This window comes from Haliotis cracherodii, unplaced genomic scaffold (assembly GCF_022045235.1).
Source record: "Haliotis cracherodii isolate W230 unplaced genomic scaffold, xgHalCrac1.p SCAF_32, whole genome shotgun sequence".
Taxonomy (NCBI): domain Eukaryota; kingdom Metazoa; phylum Mollusca; class Gastropoda; order Lepetellida; family Haliotidae; genus Haliotis; species Haliotis cracherodii.
The window spans coordinates 2,761,023-2,778,091 of NW_027266289.1; the positions used below are offsets into that span (position 1 = coordinate 2,761,023).

The 17,069-nt window shown below is 40.8% G+C and overlaps 1 protein-coding gene and 1 pseudogene across 1 annotated transcript; both read left to right on the forward strand.

The window, feature by feature from the left end:
* The first annotated feature begins 1,999 nt into the window (after positions 1 to 1,999).
* LOC139477272 (uncharacterized) lies at positions 2,000 to 3,207 on the forward strand (annotated as a pseudogene).
* A 91-nt stretch (positions 3,208 to 3,298) lies between these two features.
* Positions 3,299 to 9,971, forward strand: LOC139477179 (serine/threonine-protein phosphatase 6 regulatory ankyrin repeat subunit A-like). The gene is made up of 5 exons (XM_071259730.1): positions 3,299 to 3,447; positions 3,768 to 3,809; positions 4,463 to 4,960; positions 5,288 to 8,526; positions 8,728 to 9,971. The coding sequence occupies exons 1-5, from the start codon at positions 3,327 to 3,329 to the stop codon at positions 9,967 to 9,969; spliced, it is 5,142 nt and encodes a 1,713-aa protein (XP_071115831.1). The 5' UTR covers positions 3,299 to 3,326; the 3' UTR covers positions 9,970 to 9,971.
* Positions 9,972 to 17,069: the final 7,098 nt, after the last annotated feature.

A 17,069-nucleotide genomic window follows, 5' to 3' on the forward strand; every position in this document is an offset into this window, starting at 1 on the left:
GTTGTTCGAATCCACGTGTCTTGTCGATTATTGGTTATACGTGGCCTGCCACTCCGTGGATGGTCTCTGACTGCATTCGTCTGTTGCCAACGTTGCCATAAACACCAAATGGTGTTTTTGTGGACGTTAAATTGTCTTGCAACATCACGTTGACTCGATCCTGTTTCAAGCATACCAATGGCTCGCAAACGCTCATATTCGGACAGGCGCGGCATTTCGTAATGTTGAATAATTGGGTAATTTTGTTGTTTTTCTGAGTGGTTGTTGTCAGCACGATGCTAAACAATGCATATAGAATCCCGTCAACGCACATGTTTTTATATCCATTCCTTGGAAATGAAAGCATGGGACTTGTATAAAAGTCAACTTTTGTATGGAATGCATGCTTTTCTGTAGCAGTTGCGTTTTGTGACTTGATTCCACACATGTACTGCAATATTGAAAACCAAACTTTACTTGTTTGAAAAATACATGAAAATATTGCTGTCACAGGACCTTTTGTTATTATGAGCCGGCGAGCTGTTACTCAAGTGCATTGTCTGTCTGTATCTATCGTCATGCTTCGTGGTCCTTTTATTGTCTGTAAATCCATATACTGATCTGTTTTCATTGATCTAAAACGATAAAATCTGTGTTTACTTTGAGCGGCCACTTCCAGAGGTTGTTGGCGGTGTAATTGACAGCAAATCGTGAACAGTTAGTCCCACAGTGACTCATGTAGCCTGTCAAATGTATTCATTAAATATCTATGTTCAAGTTATTACCTAGTCGTATTTAAGTTTATCTTACAAAATTTCTTCTTTGAAAATTTGAAACGACTTTGTTTGTTGCAAACAGCAATGTGGACTTTTTTTGACATTTGGTTTTCGTTTGTTCGTGGCGTGAAGTAGGTAGGGGTGACATGAACTTGAATAATTCCAACATGCAACGTTGAGACACAGGGAATATGAAACCTGTTATTCAATGTGATTGTGTTGTTGGTTCCAGGTTGTGTTTGTCAAACCTTTTGTTCAAAATACGACACTATTATCTTGATCTGATAATGCATTGCTAGTTTGTGTACTCGTTTCCTAGGTTATAAAGATTGTGTGCGCCTGAATGATGTTTAAAGCTTAAAAGGAAATAGTCAAAATAGATTGGATCGATTTGGAATTCAATGGTGATGTATGGAATGCACAGTGTGTGCCGGGTGTAAAACATTTTGTTTCAATGATCCAGCAATGATTAATAGATTGTAACTGGCAGACTCTTCATGCTTCAGTGTTTGATTCTGGGAAACTGCGATATTAGTCCAAGTTAAAAACTACTGTCTGTACTGAATATTAGATCACTGTGTTTAGGAGTAGAAAAATAAGGCGGTATTGATGCTTATTACAGTTAAGTGAGTAACCATTACGATATAATACAGGAAGACGAGAGGGATTAGATTATTCCGTAAGAATTTGTAAACATTGTAATAGTGGTGAAATAGATGATGAACTACATTTTCTGATTAGCTGCCCTGCATTTAATGAGTTATGAAGTAATCTTTCATGTGAGGGTATCAATACCCTGAATTTCTTGTTTTGTCCAATCAACAACAGCAAAAGAATACGAAGGGACGGGCACAGCATAAGTATCTGAACTCCAGATTTTCTTTCTAGGCATTCTGGAGTTTGTCACTCATGTGCATCCCTTAGTACTATAGGCCTGACCTTCCACGAGATGGTCAACAACTGAAGTAAACTTACTGATCCTCACTCTTCTACCTTGCCACGTTTCAGATGAAGAATGTTGCATTTGTCGAGTCCAAAGGACATGGCGATATCATTAGGAAAGGACTCGACAAGCAGAATCTGTTTTTTTTAGTGTAGATCCTCCATTGGAATTGAGTTCAAGGTCATCCATGTAAAGGAGGTGAGTAAGGGGTGTTGGGATTATTATTAATATTATTATTAGTAGTAGTAGTATTAGTATTAGTATTATTAGTATTATTATTATTAGTATTATTATTTCAGATATGTGTCAATCCTGTGCATCTCTTGAACGTGAATATAGACAGTATAGCTCTGCTCCACACAGCTTTACCGTTCACGCAGACAGAAGCATCATCACAGGTCCAAAAAGGAATAAGGAGGTCAAGAAGGGCAAGAAGAAGATCCTCCAGGACATAGAGAAGAAAGTGTCAGCTCTCAGGAACACGCTCGGGGGACATCTGCTGGTTCACCTACACGGACAGAAGGAGGGAGACAGGTATCTGGAGTACTTCCACGAGTTTGTGGACAAAACTCTACAGGACCTGATTGAGTGTGGATCTTCATATGTGGACACATATCGCACGACATGGTTGCATGAGACACTAGGCTTTGAAAAATATCAAAATGTTTTATTGATAGATGTAGCTCTCACGTGTGGAATTTCGACGGTAAATGTTAACACAAAGATATGCAATGACTTTGAAAAAACAAATCCGACAGCATTTAATTTAGTTTACTTGCTGGCACATTCTCGATACGAGGCATCACGTGGTGCACCTGCTTTAAAGGGAATTGATCAAGACAAGCTGCAGCTGTACCAAGAATCTCAGAATGTTGAACTGAAACTGTTCTGGCCAAAGAATGAAATCTCACATGTGCAGTATATTTGGGAAGATCTTAAACTCAAGGACAATATAACGTCTATGTCTAAAGTTCCTGGTGGAGGATCGTATTATGTTGGAGTAGAGGAAAGAGAGGTCACGGAGAACGGTTACAAGACTAAAGTACCCCATTTTGTCGGATTTCAGGTTGATAATCCAGAAGAACTTAAGGAAGATCTGTCCAGGAAGGTAAAGGAGGAACTTTGTGTGTTATCTTTCACTGGTGAATTTGGTGACCCGCCGTCTGATCTCGTCAAGATAGGAATCCATGGACTTCCTGACGAAGGGAACAAGTGTGTACTGGAAGTAGCAGTGAGGTTCTATGGTGGGATTGTCTTCTATGACAAAGAGGGGCCAAGAATTTATGAAATACAAAATCATAGTATATGCAGAATGGAAAGGACTGAGTGGCTACGAAGAATCCGGCAGCTCCCTTCGTGGAAAGGGATACAAACAATGAGGTGGAGACTGAGAGCGAACACAATCTAAACACACAGATAAAAAGATGTGTAGTGAATACAGTGACTGTTTCTTATTTCATGAAAGTTGTTATGCAAATATATTTAGCTATGCATGGTTCTTGCCATTAAGTTGAAAACATAGTGATTGGCTTGACACTTGGATTTCAATATAGCAAAAGGATTTCACTGTTTGTCTTGTGTCATTGGGAGAAGATTCCCTCAAAGAGCGCTTTCCTACAGAAGTCACAATGTCATCCAACGAGAGTGAAGACTCGGATTTGTCCAGCATCTACAGCTCTGACGGTGAGGTCCAACACTCCATCACCAGACCACAGAGAACACCAGGGCTCAAGTATCTGGACTTTGATGGTAGGGGTCTATCTCAGACTGAATTCACTTCAGCAATACAAGTATCACTATCATCACTGTATAAACAAGTTTATTCTCCTGTAAGAGTGGAGGGGTTAACATGTTAAAGCCCGTAGAATGGGATTCAACATGTCCCCAACGTTGTTATTAAATCCATGCCTTAGATCAAATTCAACACTATTAGTGATTTATAGGTTATATGCCAAATGAAATGTTTTGGCGCAAAATATAGACTGTTTGTTCTCTTGCATTGATAATTCCTACTTGTGTGACTAGTAATGTACAATTTACTCTGACATCATTGACTTCACTATTTCCAGATGTGGACCTTTCCTATGCTGTATTTGACACCCCTGGCAGTAGTAAGTAAAGTTGATATATTTTTTATACTGCAAATTGGTAACAATGATATTCAGTTATGTTCGACATCATCATCAATTCAAAAGCGTACGAAATCAAAAGAGAAAAAACAACCTTGTGTCTTTTTATATCAAATATATGAACTCAAGTCGATAACAGCTAAACCTCAATGTCTTGCCGATGACATAAAGTGAGTGAGTGAGTAAGTTTTGCTTAACGCCGCATCAGCAATCTTGCAGCTATTCGCGGCGAAAAAATGTCGCCGATGACATAAAAGCCAGGACGATGATATTTTATTCAACTAACAAAATCATGCTTCCATGTTTTACAGCTTGTAGACAGTAGTAACTAGGGTAAGAAGTACAGCTAACCAGTAGCAGAACGATTGGTGATGTCATTTTGTTGTGAGATCATGGCAACCAATGACGTCGCAATGGTATGCAAAGCATTGCGATGCAATGTCATAATAGCAATATTTCCTTGGAGAATCAAGTGATGTATCATGCGGTAGCCAGCTTTAGACGATAGATAAGGTTATTACATTAGTATTACAACAACTTGTCAGTGATTATTACACAACTAAAATCAGGTGTAAATGAAGTTACCCTCCGGGGAAAAAAGTCGGCATGTTTTCGTTGCATTGTCTGTGTTACAGTTGCAGACTGCATTATTCACCCAATAGACGTGGAACTGATTGTAAGGCCGGATATTTTAACATCCGTGAGATCCATACCTGATTTATACTTCGTCTACACCAACTCTCCTACGCTGACGTTCCTGGAGCCAGAGGAGGAGGTGCCAGCTCCACACAGCGTCATCTGCGACGCCTACATCTTTACAACAGACGGAGTGGTTCTCGTCCTGACGTTTGTTTCCAAAGATGAGCCTGACGCTGTTCTTTACAACTCCACACAGGCCCGTGCTCTGACTGTCGCTGTCAGGAGCAGGACTTGCGCCAACTTTCACCCCGTGCATGGCGTCATATCGCCAGATATATACAGCAGTCCTCAGAACTTCCTGACCAGGATCCAGCAACTTCACAAGACTGCAGCACATGTGTCTGTACATCAGTCCTTGACTTCCAGAGATGGGAAGATGGTTGACATATTCAGGACGATGATCCAGCATCAAAGGCCATCAAGAAAACTCAAAGGTAGAAATTGACTCTCAATATCTGATTAACAAACAGTAGCATTAATGAGTGTCTTCAACCTCAACAATACACTTTCCCTTTTAAAAGACAATTGTTTATTTTCCAGAGTTGATGCTGCGTGTTAGATGTGGAATGTTTAATTAATACTCGTAACTGTTACACTTTGGATTATAATAAGTGGTTATTATGCAGTTTTGCTGTTATGAATAGATACAGTTTTTCTATGTTATTTTACTTCATGTATCTGTGGTTGTATCACTACGAGTATGTGTACATGTGTATGCTATTTTTATGTTCACCTTTTGACAAATGAGCCATTTTTTTCAGATTGGGAGAGATTATTTGTGAAGACAGCTGCCTACCAGGAAGTCCGAGACCAGCTACAACAACACAACCTGGTGATGCTGACTGGTGGTCCTGGGGAAGGTAAGACCACAATAGGACACATGCTCTGTTGTGACTACCAGCGACAAGGATACAACACAGTCTTCCACAGCAGAGGGGAGGACTTCAACATGGATGTATTCCAGGCAACTAAACCTACACTGATGGTGATTGATGACATGCCAGAGCACTGGGTATATTCAAACTTGATGCGCAACAAAACTTATACCAACAAGCTTGTTTGTGTTCTTATTATATACGCGAACTGCAAACGAGACGCCTTCAAGCGCTTCAATCGAAAGATGAACATAATACAGATTGGCAATAGAAGGAACCAACCAACAGTTGACATAACACAGATAGGAAGACAGAACTGGGGCAGAACAAAGCTGGAATATTCCCAGATGCTGCAGATGCAGACAGATATTCCATCAGACACACAGGAGGTGATCATAGCTAACCTTCCTTCATATGTCGGTTTCCCCAAAGTCATTAAACACTTCTGTCAAGACAGACCTGCCACAGATCCCATAACATTTTTCGCATATCCACACTCACATTTCAGAAAAGAAATAGAAAGATTAATTGGAAATGTTGATTATTCTGCTGCAATAATATATATCTTGATTTCTGGGAACAAAGTGAAAGACAACTATCGAAATCAGTATGAAAGTGATTATTGGGGTTATGAGAGTTATGAGAGTTATGTTGTGGAAGAGTTTGAGTCTCTCCTTCCCGAATTAAGAACAGATGATCTTCCTGACATGTTACACAGATTGTGTGCCACCTATCTATGTCAGTCTGGCGACAATATAAGCTTCACAGACCCTGTCATATATGACGCCTGTGTATTTGTTGTTGTCAACAAGTTTCTTGGAGTTCGATGGAAACACTGCAAAGTTATATGCGAGACTGGCAACAGACAATCTCTCACAGACATACCTGATAAAACCATCTTTATCTCAAGTCACAACACAGACATGTTTCTGACACAGCTAGTAAAAGACACAAGGAGAGGGAAGTTCAGACACACATTCCGTCACCCAGTTCTCAGCAGGGAGGACAACATAGACAGGTTCCTGACACAGCTCGGGGACAGTTTTGTGGATGTTCTACATTTACAGGATACAGCTGGTTCTTCCACTGGTTTAAGGTGCTTCTTGTACTGGGTCCTACAGTCGGGCAATGATTACCTGTGTCAGAAGGTGTTACAGAAACAGGAACTGTTACAGGTACATGTCAGTGAGGAACTAGCTTGTTGTATCAGACTACGTGACACCAAGTCCTTCCTGTATCTACGGCAGCAGCTGCTGGGTCTACAGAGGGGAGAGATCACCATTACACCAGACTATACAGATGCTGATGGAAACTCTCTTCTTATGATGTCTGTGGACAGGAATAATGCCAACATGGTATACAGCTTACTGGAAGATGATGCAGAGTGTCTGATCAAGAACAAAGTTGGAAATTCTGCCTTCCATCTGGGCTCTTTGAGGGGGTATACAGATGTTGTTAAGTTATTGCTTCCCCACATGGATGTCTGGAAGAATCTGCCAGGACAGGACTTGAGAACACCAGTCATGATGGCTGCACTGAAAGGTCATGGTCAGCTGTATGAGTATCTGGCAGATGAAGAGAAGTGTGACCTGACTGGTGTTGATGATAACGGTGATACTATCCTCCATCTGGCATGCCAGGGCGGTAGTGTCCAGATTGTCAAACATCTGGTGTCCAGTAAGCTGTTTGACATCAACCACAGAGGCCAGTATGGAAAGACACCTCTGATGATTGCAGCATGCAGAGGTCACAGGGAGATGTTTCAGTTACTTCTCTCACAGAACTGTCACATCTGTTCTGAGGACTTCACTATGTCGGAGACACTCTCTTATGGATATGTTGGTGACTGCCTGAACATGTCACAGTTTCTACGAGCAAGAGAACATGGCCTGAATAGGTTCATGATGACACATAAGAAACATTATATCTCAAGATTGAAATCACACCTAGAGGAAAAAGGATCGAGCATGTTACTTGTGGATGTGAGTGGTCTGAGTCTGCTTCACACAGCAGCAGAAACAGGGAACGTGGAGCTGGCAGAGTTCCTCCTGTCAAAGGGCAAGGTCGACATCAACACGTGGGATGCAAGCGGGAGGACTCCAGTGATGTTAGCAGCAGCTGCAGGACACAGAATCATGTTTGAGTTTCTAACTAAAAAACAGTGTGACTTGTCATTAAAGGATACAAAGACACGTGGAGTTCTTCACTACGCCAGTCAAGGGGGAAACTTGGGTATTGTACAGGATGTGGGATGTAAGGATGTAAACGAGACAGATAGGTATAATAAAACCCCTGTGTCGTATTGTGTAGAGAGAGGACATAAACACATTTTTGACACATTGTTGAACACAGGGGGAGATCTGTCAGTTGTAGACACTGACAAAAACACACTGCTACATCTGGCATCTAAGGGAGGTAACCAGGCTATAGTGGAGCATCTCCTGTCATCAGGGATGTTTGACATAAATGCTGTGAACAGAGACAGGAGAACGCCCCTGTTGGCGGCAGCGTTCAGTGGACACACAGACATCTGTCAGCACCTGATTGTTGCTGGAGCTGATGTACACAGACAGGACTATGATGGGAATGACGTGGTACTTGTTGCTGCTCAGACAGGGAATCTCCATCTGGCTGAGTGTGTTTTGTCTGTGAAGAAACGAGTTGACTTTGTACAGGACAAACACGGGAAAACAGCAGCAATGTGGGCAGCAGAGAGAGGGGATGCTGACATGTTTACACTGATGAGTAAAGGATGTGATCTCTATGTAAAGGATGACAAACAAAACAGCATCCTTCATTTCGCTTGCACAGGAGGAAATGTAGGTATAGTAGAATCTATTGTTGCACAAAACAATGTCGACTTCAATGGAAGAAATATATGTCAAGAAACACCAGTGATGAGGGCAGCGTTGAATGGGCACAAGGCAGTGTTTGACCTACTTATGAGTAAAGGATGTGACCTGACATTGGTGGATGTGTTTGGTAACAACATCCTCCATGCGGTTTGTGATGGAGGCAATGTGCAGATTGTAGAGTACATTGTCTCTCATAACATAGTTGACATCAACAGTACAGATTATCGCGGGAGAACACCAGTGATGGGTGCAGTGTTAAAGGGACACAAGGCAGTGTTTGACCTACTTGTGAGTAAAGGATGTGACCTGAAAGTGGAGGATGTGTTTTGTGACAACATCCTTTATAAGGCTTGTGATGGAGGCAATGTAGAGATTGTAGAGTACATTGTCTCTCGTAACATAGTTAACATCAACAGTACAGGCTATGTCAGGAGAACACCAGTAATGAGTGCAGTGTTAAAGGGAAACAAGACAGTGTTTGACCTACTTGTGAGTAAAGGATGTGACCTGACAGTGAAGGATAAAAACAATGACAACATCCTTTATGCAGCTTGTGATGGAGGCAATGTACAGATTGTAGAGTACATTGTCTCTCGTAACATAGTTGACATCAACAGTACAGATTATCGCGGGAGAACACCAGTGATGGGTGCAATGTTAAAGGGACACAAGGCAGTGTTTGACCTACTTGTGAGTAAAGGATGTAAAATGACAGTGGAGGATGTGTTTGGTGACAACATCCTTCATAAGGCTTGTGATGGAGGCAATGTAGAGATTGTAGAGTACATTGTCTCTCGTAACATAGTTAACATCAACAGTACAGGCTATGTCAGGAGAACACCAGTAATGAGTGCAGTGTTAAAGGGACACAAGGCAGTGTTTGTTCTACTTGTGAGTAAAGGATGTGACCTGACAGTGAAGGACAAAAACAATGACAACATCCTTTATGCGGCTTGTGATGGAGGCAATGTAGAGATTGTAGAGTACATTGTCTCTCATAACATAGTTGACATCAACATTACAGATTATCGCGGGAGAACACCAGCCATGAGGGCAGTGTTTAAGGGTCATAAGGCAGTGTTTGACCTATTTGTGAGTAAAGGATGTGACCTGACAGTGAAGGATAAGTATGGTGACAACATCCTTCATAAGGCTTGTGATGGAGGCAATGTTCAGATTGTAGAGTACGTTGTCTCTCGTAACATAGTTAATATCAACAGTACAGGTTATCGCGGGAGAACACCAGTGATGAGGGCAGTGTCGAATGGTCACAAGGCAGTGTTTGACCTATTTGTGAGTAAAGGATGTGACCTGACCGTGAAGGATAAGTATGGTGACAACATCCTTCATAAGGCTTGTGATGGAGGCAATGTACAGATTGTAGAGTACATTGTCTCTCATAACATACTTGACATCAACAGTACAGGTTATCGCGGGAGAACACCAGTGACGCTGGCGGTGTTAAAGGGACACAAGGCAGTGTTTGACCTATTTGTGAGTAAAGGATGTGACCTGACCGTGAAGGATAAGTATGGTGACAACATCCTGCATGCAGCTTGTGAGGGAGGCAATGTACAGATTGTAGAATACATTGTCTCTCATAACATAGTTGACATCAACAGTACAGGTTGTCCCGGAACATCACTTGATATCGCAGAAAAAAAATGCAACCACTCGTTGGTTAAGTTTCTGAAACAATTTGGCGCAGTGTGAGAAGTGTGTCCATCTGGTCCATGAAAGCCACCTCTGCCCTGACACTTGACAGGCTTGTTCTCACCAATTTGTCCAAAGGGATGTCATCCGGTCTCCCTGTTGACCATAATGAGTGAGTGAGTTAATATTTAAAGTCACATCGGCAGTATTTCAGCCATATCGTGACATGAACAAGGTAAACATTTATATTATATATATTAACCTGTCGCCGAAGGACAGTACAACAATTAGCAATATATCACAGATAATAATTTTAAAAACTAATTTTAGAGCAATAAAACGATCAAATTAAATCAGACGACACAGTATAAAAACGGGCTGTAGATCGCCAGCAACCAAAGCTAGGCCACCACACTAGGGACCATGGGGACTTACGGTACTTCTGCTACCTACATGGTCCCCAGCAGGATTTACACCATCCCTCGGGCTACTGGCTATGATCAGAAAGATTAGCCAAACAGTTAAAATCAACAAAAATGCTACGATTAAAATCACAGCAAAATGAAAAGATACTTTGAATGATACCGGACTTAGGTACCTTCCCAGGGGGACAATTGTTTTACGATACTTCAACCCCCTTTGAAGATACAGCCACTAACAATCCAAGTCATGAATTCAATTCACCAAATTAAAATCACTTTCTATAAACTATACATATTATAATCAAAATTTATCTATTAATTATATTTCTTGTAAAAAAACGATGAGTAAATGAGCACTGATACTGAAAAGATCCTTGATGGACGAAACTTTGAAATACTTATCCCTTGTAATGGAAAAATCAATACAGTCAAGCAGGACATGCTTGACTGTGATTCTCTCATCACAAGGGATACAAAACGGAGGATCCTCACCTTTTAATAGATATTCGTGTGTATATCTTGAATGGCCAATACGACATCGTCGTAAAATGACCTCTTCAAATCTGGACACCCCAAGTAGGTGTAACCGAGAGTTGGCTTAATTTGATGTAATTTATTGATACCTACTTGGGTGTCCCACTTCTTTTGCATAAGATCTCGGATGTAACATCTGATCACAGGTTTGTAATCACTGTATGGAATTAGAAGTGGTGTCACAGATTTGTTGAGTGCTGCTTTAGCAGCAGCATCAGCCATTGTATTGCCTTTTATGCCCACATGACTGGGCAACCAACAAAAGACGATGTCGTATTGGCCAGTTGAAAGATCATTATAAAGTTCTAAAATGTTTAAAATGATTGGATGACTAGAAGAGACATTTTTTAGTGCCTGAAGACAAGACAAAGAATCAGAAAAGATTATAAATCGTTTATATGCAGACTGTTTTTGAATGTATCCCAAGGCTGTAAGGATAGCATTGGCCTCAGCAGTGAATATAGAGCTATTATCTGGTATTCTGGACGATAAATGTTTTGATCCAATGACGGTGGCAGATGCTACTTGGCCACCATCCTTGGATCCATCAGTAAAGATTGAACGGTGAGTGTCGTATTTATTTCTTAACTGTAAATATGCTTGTTGATATACAAGTGGATTGGTCTCAGATTTTATAAAACGTGTGAGGGAAATGTCTACTTCTGGCCTCACCAACTGCCAGGGAGGAGAAGACAAAAGGCGGTAAGGAGAGATGAGATCTAAATCTATATGGGCAGCAATAACATTTGATTTAATCCGAATTCCAAGTGGGGGAACCAGCTTTGGTTTCCTCAGAAACAGTTCTTCATATTGAGGATGAAAAACGGAGGCATATGCAGGATTAGAAGGGTTAGAGTGTAATTTTGTGATATATTGAAGAGATAATTTAATACGTCGTAGTTTCAAAGAGGGTTTATCAGCCTCGACATAGAGACTGTCAACAGGAGAAGTTCTAAAAGCACCAAGGCACAGTCTAAGTCCCTGATGGTGGATTGAATCTAACTGTTTTAAATTACTCTTGCAAGCACCAGCATACACAATGGAGCCATAGTCTAATTTAGAGCGGATTAATGATCTATATAAGTGAAGGAGGGTTGTCTGATCCCCTCCCCACTTAGAATTCGATACGACTTTCAACAAATCAAGGGCCTTCAGGCATTTAGTCTTTAAATATTTAATATGTGGCAAAAACGTCAAATGGTGGTCGAAAATCAATCCCAGAAATTTGGCCTCTTTTACAACCTTAATTGGAGTACCATCTAAAGAGAGCTCTGGGTCCTTATGAGTTTTATATTTCCGACAGAAATGTATACAATTTGTCTTTGTCTGTGAGAACTTAAATCCATTCTCAAGACACCATTTATGAATTTTATTAAGACACAACTGTAACTGTCTTTCAATTGTACGCATATTTTTACCACGACATGAAATATTAAAATCATCCACAAACAATGACCCATCGATTGAGTCATTTAATACTTTAGATAAACTATTTATTTTGATGCTAAACAAGGTAACAGACAAAATACTGCCTTGTGGAACCCCCTGATCCTGATTATAATGATCAGACAGGGTTGATCCAACACGAACTTGAAATTGTCTGTCAGTTAAAAACTGTGATACAAATTGAGGCAAGCGGCCTCTTAAACCAAAGTCATGTAAATCTTTTAAAATACCATGCTTCCAAGTGGTATCGTAAGCTTTTTCAAGATCGAAAAAGATAGATACAGCATGTTGTTTGTTTATAAAAGCATTTTTAATGAATGATTCTAAACGAACCAAATGATCAATTGTACTTCGGTTTTTACGAAAACCGCATTGGATATCACTGATTAAATTGTTGGTTTCTAAAAACCAAACTAAGCGATTATTCACCATGCGCTCCATGGTTTTACAAACACAGCTAGTTAATGAAATAGGTCGGTAATTGGATGGATCTGTATGATCCCTGCCAGGCTTTGGTATGGGTACAACGATGGCATTTCTCCACGAAGGAGGAAAATGTCCCGTTGTCCAAATATCATCAAAAATATTCAGGAGTGTTGTAAGACCAGATTCAGGCAAGTGTTTTAGAAGCTGATAATGGATATCATCAGCACCAGTTGCAGTATCATGAGCTTGAGCTAAAGCAGTGTGTAGCTCATGTAGTGAAAATACTTCGTTATAATCTTCGCCATTGTCAGAAATAAAATTGACTTTTTTCCTTTCTTGTTGTTGTTGATACTTCTGAAACTTTGGATTATAGTTTGACGAAGAAGAATGATTGGCTAAAGTTTCACCCAGTTTATTTGCAATATCTGATTTTTCTGTCAATAAATTATGGTCATCTTTGAGATGATGAATACTTGATTTGGAACCTTTGCCTTTGATTTTTTGGATCGTGTTCCACACCTTTGACATAGGCGTGCGAGAATTTATTTTGGAAACATAATCCTTCCAGGTCTGTCGTTTATTGAGTTTAAAAGTTCGTCGAGCCTTGGCATAAGTAATTTTTACAGTATTCAAATTATGAACAGTAGGATGGCGTCGAAAGTATTTCTCGGCCTTCTTCCTACGCTTCCTAGCTTGTTTGCATTCATAAGTAAACCATGGTTTACGAATATGTGGGTTCACAGAGGACTTAGGAATAGTTTCATCAGCTATACCTTTCAGTTGATCGGAAAACAACTGAATCGGGTCAGGTACATCCATAAAAAGTTCATGTTGCAATTTGTCAGTACATATGTTCTGAAATAACGGCCAATTTGCCTTAGAAAAATTCCATCTTGTTATAGGTGGATCATCAGTTGGGTTTATAGCTGTAAGTACTGTCGGAAAATGATCACTTCTACAAAGGTCATCATGGACTGACCACTCAAAATCATTATATAAGTTAGAATCTGTGATTGACAGATCTAATGCAGTGTACGTACCTGTTGCAGGATGTAAATATGTTTTCGAGCCGTCGTTGAAGATGCATAGATTATTGTTAGCAATAAAATCCTCAAGGATTTTCCCTTTACTATTTGAAGAGGAACTTCCCCATAGAGGGTTATGCCCATTAAGATCACCCATGATGATACAGGGCTTAGGGAGTTGGTCAAATAAATCCTGAAGGTCAGACTGCTGCAAATTTGAGGATGGAGAAATATATAGGGAACAAAGTGTTAAAGTTATTTGTAGAGTAAGACGGACAGCAACAGCCTGAAGGTTACATTTGAGATGAACAGGACTGTGGATGATGCCCTGCCTCACCAAAATGGAAGCACCGCCAGTGGCTTTATCACCCGGAGGTGAAAAAGAATGATAAGAATTGTACTGACGCAATTCAAATTTATCAGTATGCTTAAGAGAGGTCTCTTGTAAACTAAAAGCTGATGGTTTATAGTCTTGTGCTAATAATTGACCTTCATTAAAATTATTCCTAAGTCCTCTGCAATTCCTCTGAATTAATTTAGGACAATGTGTCATGGTGGTTCTATGGGGGATCTCTCACGGGCACGTGAGGAAGAAAGACTCCTACTATTGCTCTGGGACGATGGGGTTACATCCATGTCCAGAGCACCAAAGGAGTTGTGGAGAAGAACCTCTGAAGAGGAGGATTTTATGACCATAATGAAGAAAACCTCTTGTGGTCAAGATTGTCCACGAATCTGAAGTTTGGACCATTATTTGACCTTTTGTATTTCGACCTTACTCAATAATACTCCCCAATGTCCCACAGGTTCTGTAAACATCAACTCCTCAAAAAGACAAAACGTAACATGGATGGTGCCACAGTGGCGACACCTTACTTTGCTCTGGAGGAACCACATTTTATCCAGTGTATTTATGACCATTATTCAGCCATGTGTTTGTGTAAAGTATGATATATTATGAAACACATATGGAGATAGTAGTGGGACTCTCATACATGTTCCTTTTTTGTAATAAAATATACACTCACACGCAAAAACAACGCAAGTCGAGTATGCAGTAAACATGTTATTTATTTTCAACGGTAAAGAGAAGAAATACTAATAGGGCAAGATTGACAAACATTTGACTGAAGACAGTTTAATGGATTCAAAGGCAGATGACATTTTTTTTTTAAATGTTAAGGGCTTACACAGTTTCGGGTCAATACCCAAAAGTTCAGTCAATACCGGGTGTGAGCACCATTAGCATTGATCATTGCCACACATCTCCTGTACATTGAGTGGATCAGACGATTTGTGAAGGCCCTAGGGATCCTCCTGCACACTTCCAGAGCAGCTGTGCGTAGTTCATCGGCAGTTGTAGGAACTGGGCGTACATTGTGCAGACGCCTTTGAACCTCATCCCACAAGTGTTCGATGGGGTTCAGATCAAGGCTGAGGGCTGGCCACGGTAGAACACGGATGTTGTGTTGTTACAGAATGGCCATGGTAGCTCTGGCAACATGGGGACGAGCGTTGTCCTGCTGGAAAATGTGTTCTTGATGTTGTGCAAAAAATGGAACAACGTGGGATCTGATCATTTCGTCGATATACCGCTGAGCAGTGACGCCGTGTCTCCGACCTTGACCAACATTCAGAAAGCCTGTCGGCGACATCTGATGTTGTTGGAACGGAGACGTCGGATCACAGTGCCCCGGCTAATGTGTCGATTAACGGATGTCGCTGGTGTTCACCGATCTTGTTGAGGTGTGGTGACCCTAGGACGACCGCTCCGAGGAAGGTCATATGTGGTCTGTGTAGCATTGTATCGATGCAGGAGACGGTAAATTGTGGTTATGGTAACGTTGAAATGACGGGTAACATGTTGGACAGACTCTCCAGCTTCCAAACGTCCGATAGCGTGGTTTCTCTGAATTTGAGTTAGGCGTGGCATTGTTGACCATGGAGTAGTAGGTCCAAAAATCGGCCACAGTTTTTTACCCACTACAGTTCGTGACAGTTCGTGCATTTTCGATTTCGCGAGAAATGGGTGCATGATACCCACATATTCATTGAAATGGTGCGTTTTGGCGATTCGTTTTTTATGTTGCGTGTTTACTCGGGGCTTCCAAAATGCATCCAAAAACATTGATAACACCATCAGGCTACATGCTAAAACTCGTATCAATTTATGGTTCCGTGTTTGTTACCTATCTGCTTAAAGCCACTTGCGTTTCTTTTGCGTGTGAGTATATTTTGATATTTGTTCTTTGACTCTGCACATAAATTCTCTCAAAATGCATGTCCGATTTTTTGTAGTGTTACGTAAATATTAGTTTTTAATCAAATTGTTTACCTTGAATTCACCTATGCACTTTTATTAGGTCTTATTTTCTCTGGAAATGGATGTCCTGATTCAAAAAACATCTGTTTTCTTTTGTTTTTGATGCAATCATATTTTCCGGCAAACAATAGAATTTAGTATTAGTTGCAAGTCCTCAGTATCTATGAAGGAAACATCAAAGCTGACAGCAACTTGTGTCATGTGGCCATCTTTGGTGAGCTACGGTACTATGGACTGATTTGATGGGGAATATACACTCTTCAAAAAAAGAAACGCAAAGTTATATATACTGAACAACAAAAGTTCCTGTGACATTGAATATGATTTAAAGCAAAGTTATGATTTTTACTAAATCCGAAACAATTTCGGTTTAAAACAGATAAAAGACTCCTGAAAGTGTTCAAATGATTTAATTTGCCATACTGACTTCAGAAAACGTGTGATTTCATATAAAAACATGAACATGCCAAAATGTCAATTTACAAATCAATAGCGTGTGTGTCCACCTGTGGTTGCGATGCGAGCAACACACCTTCGTCTCACGGAATGGACCAGGCGTCGCACTAAGTCCTGTGGGATATCTGTCCATATCTGCTGGAGGATGCTTCGAAGTTCCTACAATGTCTGTGGAACAGGTGGCTGACGTCGAAGGCGCCGATCCATCTCATCCCACATGTAAGAGATCAGGGGAGCGAGCCGGCAAGGGGAATTACATTCACGTTGTTTTGTTGAAGAGAATCCTGATAAAGTCGAGCAATATGAGGCCGGGCGTTGCCATGTTGAAAGGTAATGCCTGGACCATGACGACGCAAAAACGGTCGGACAGCAGAGCCGATGATCTCGTCGCGGTAGCGCTGTTCATTGAGATTTCCCTCTACCACTATCAAACGGGTCCTCTGTCTTGCTGTAATCCCACCCCATACCATAATGCTGCCGCCCCCGAACCGATCTTCTTCCATGGCACAATGATTGACGTAACGTTCA

What these genes read in the sequence shown, in the direction of transcription:
- LOC139477179 (XM_071259730.1), top strand. Translation starts at nt 3,327, where the DNA reads ATGTCATCCAACGAGAGTGAAGACTCGGATTTGTCCAGCATCTACAGC. An exon ending in CAAGTATCTGGACTTTGATG is followed by an intron (nt 3,448 to 3,767) that starts GTAGGGGTCTAT and finishes CACTATTTCCAG; the next exon opens with ATGTGGACCTTTCCTATGCT. An exon ending in CAGTGTTAAAGGGACACAAG is followed by an intron (nt 8,527 to 8,727) that starts GCAGTGTTTGAC and finishes AAGGGAAACAAG; the next exon opens with ACAGTGTTTGACCTACTTGT.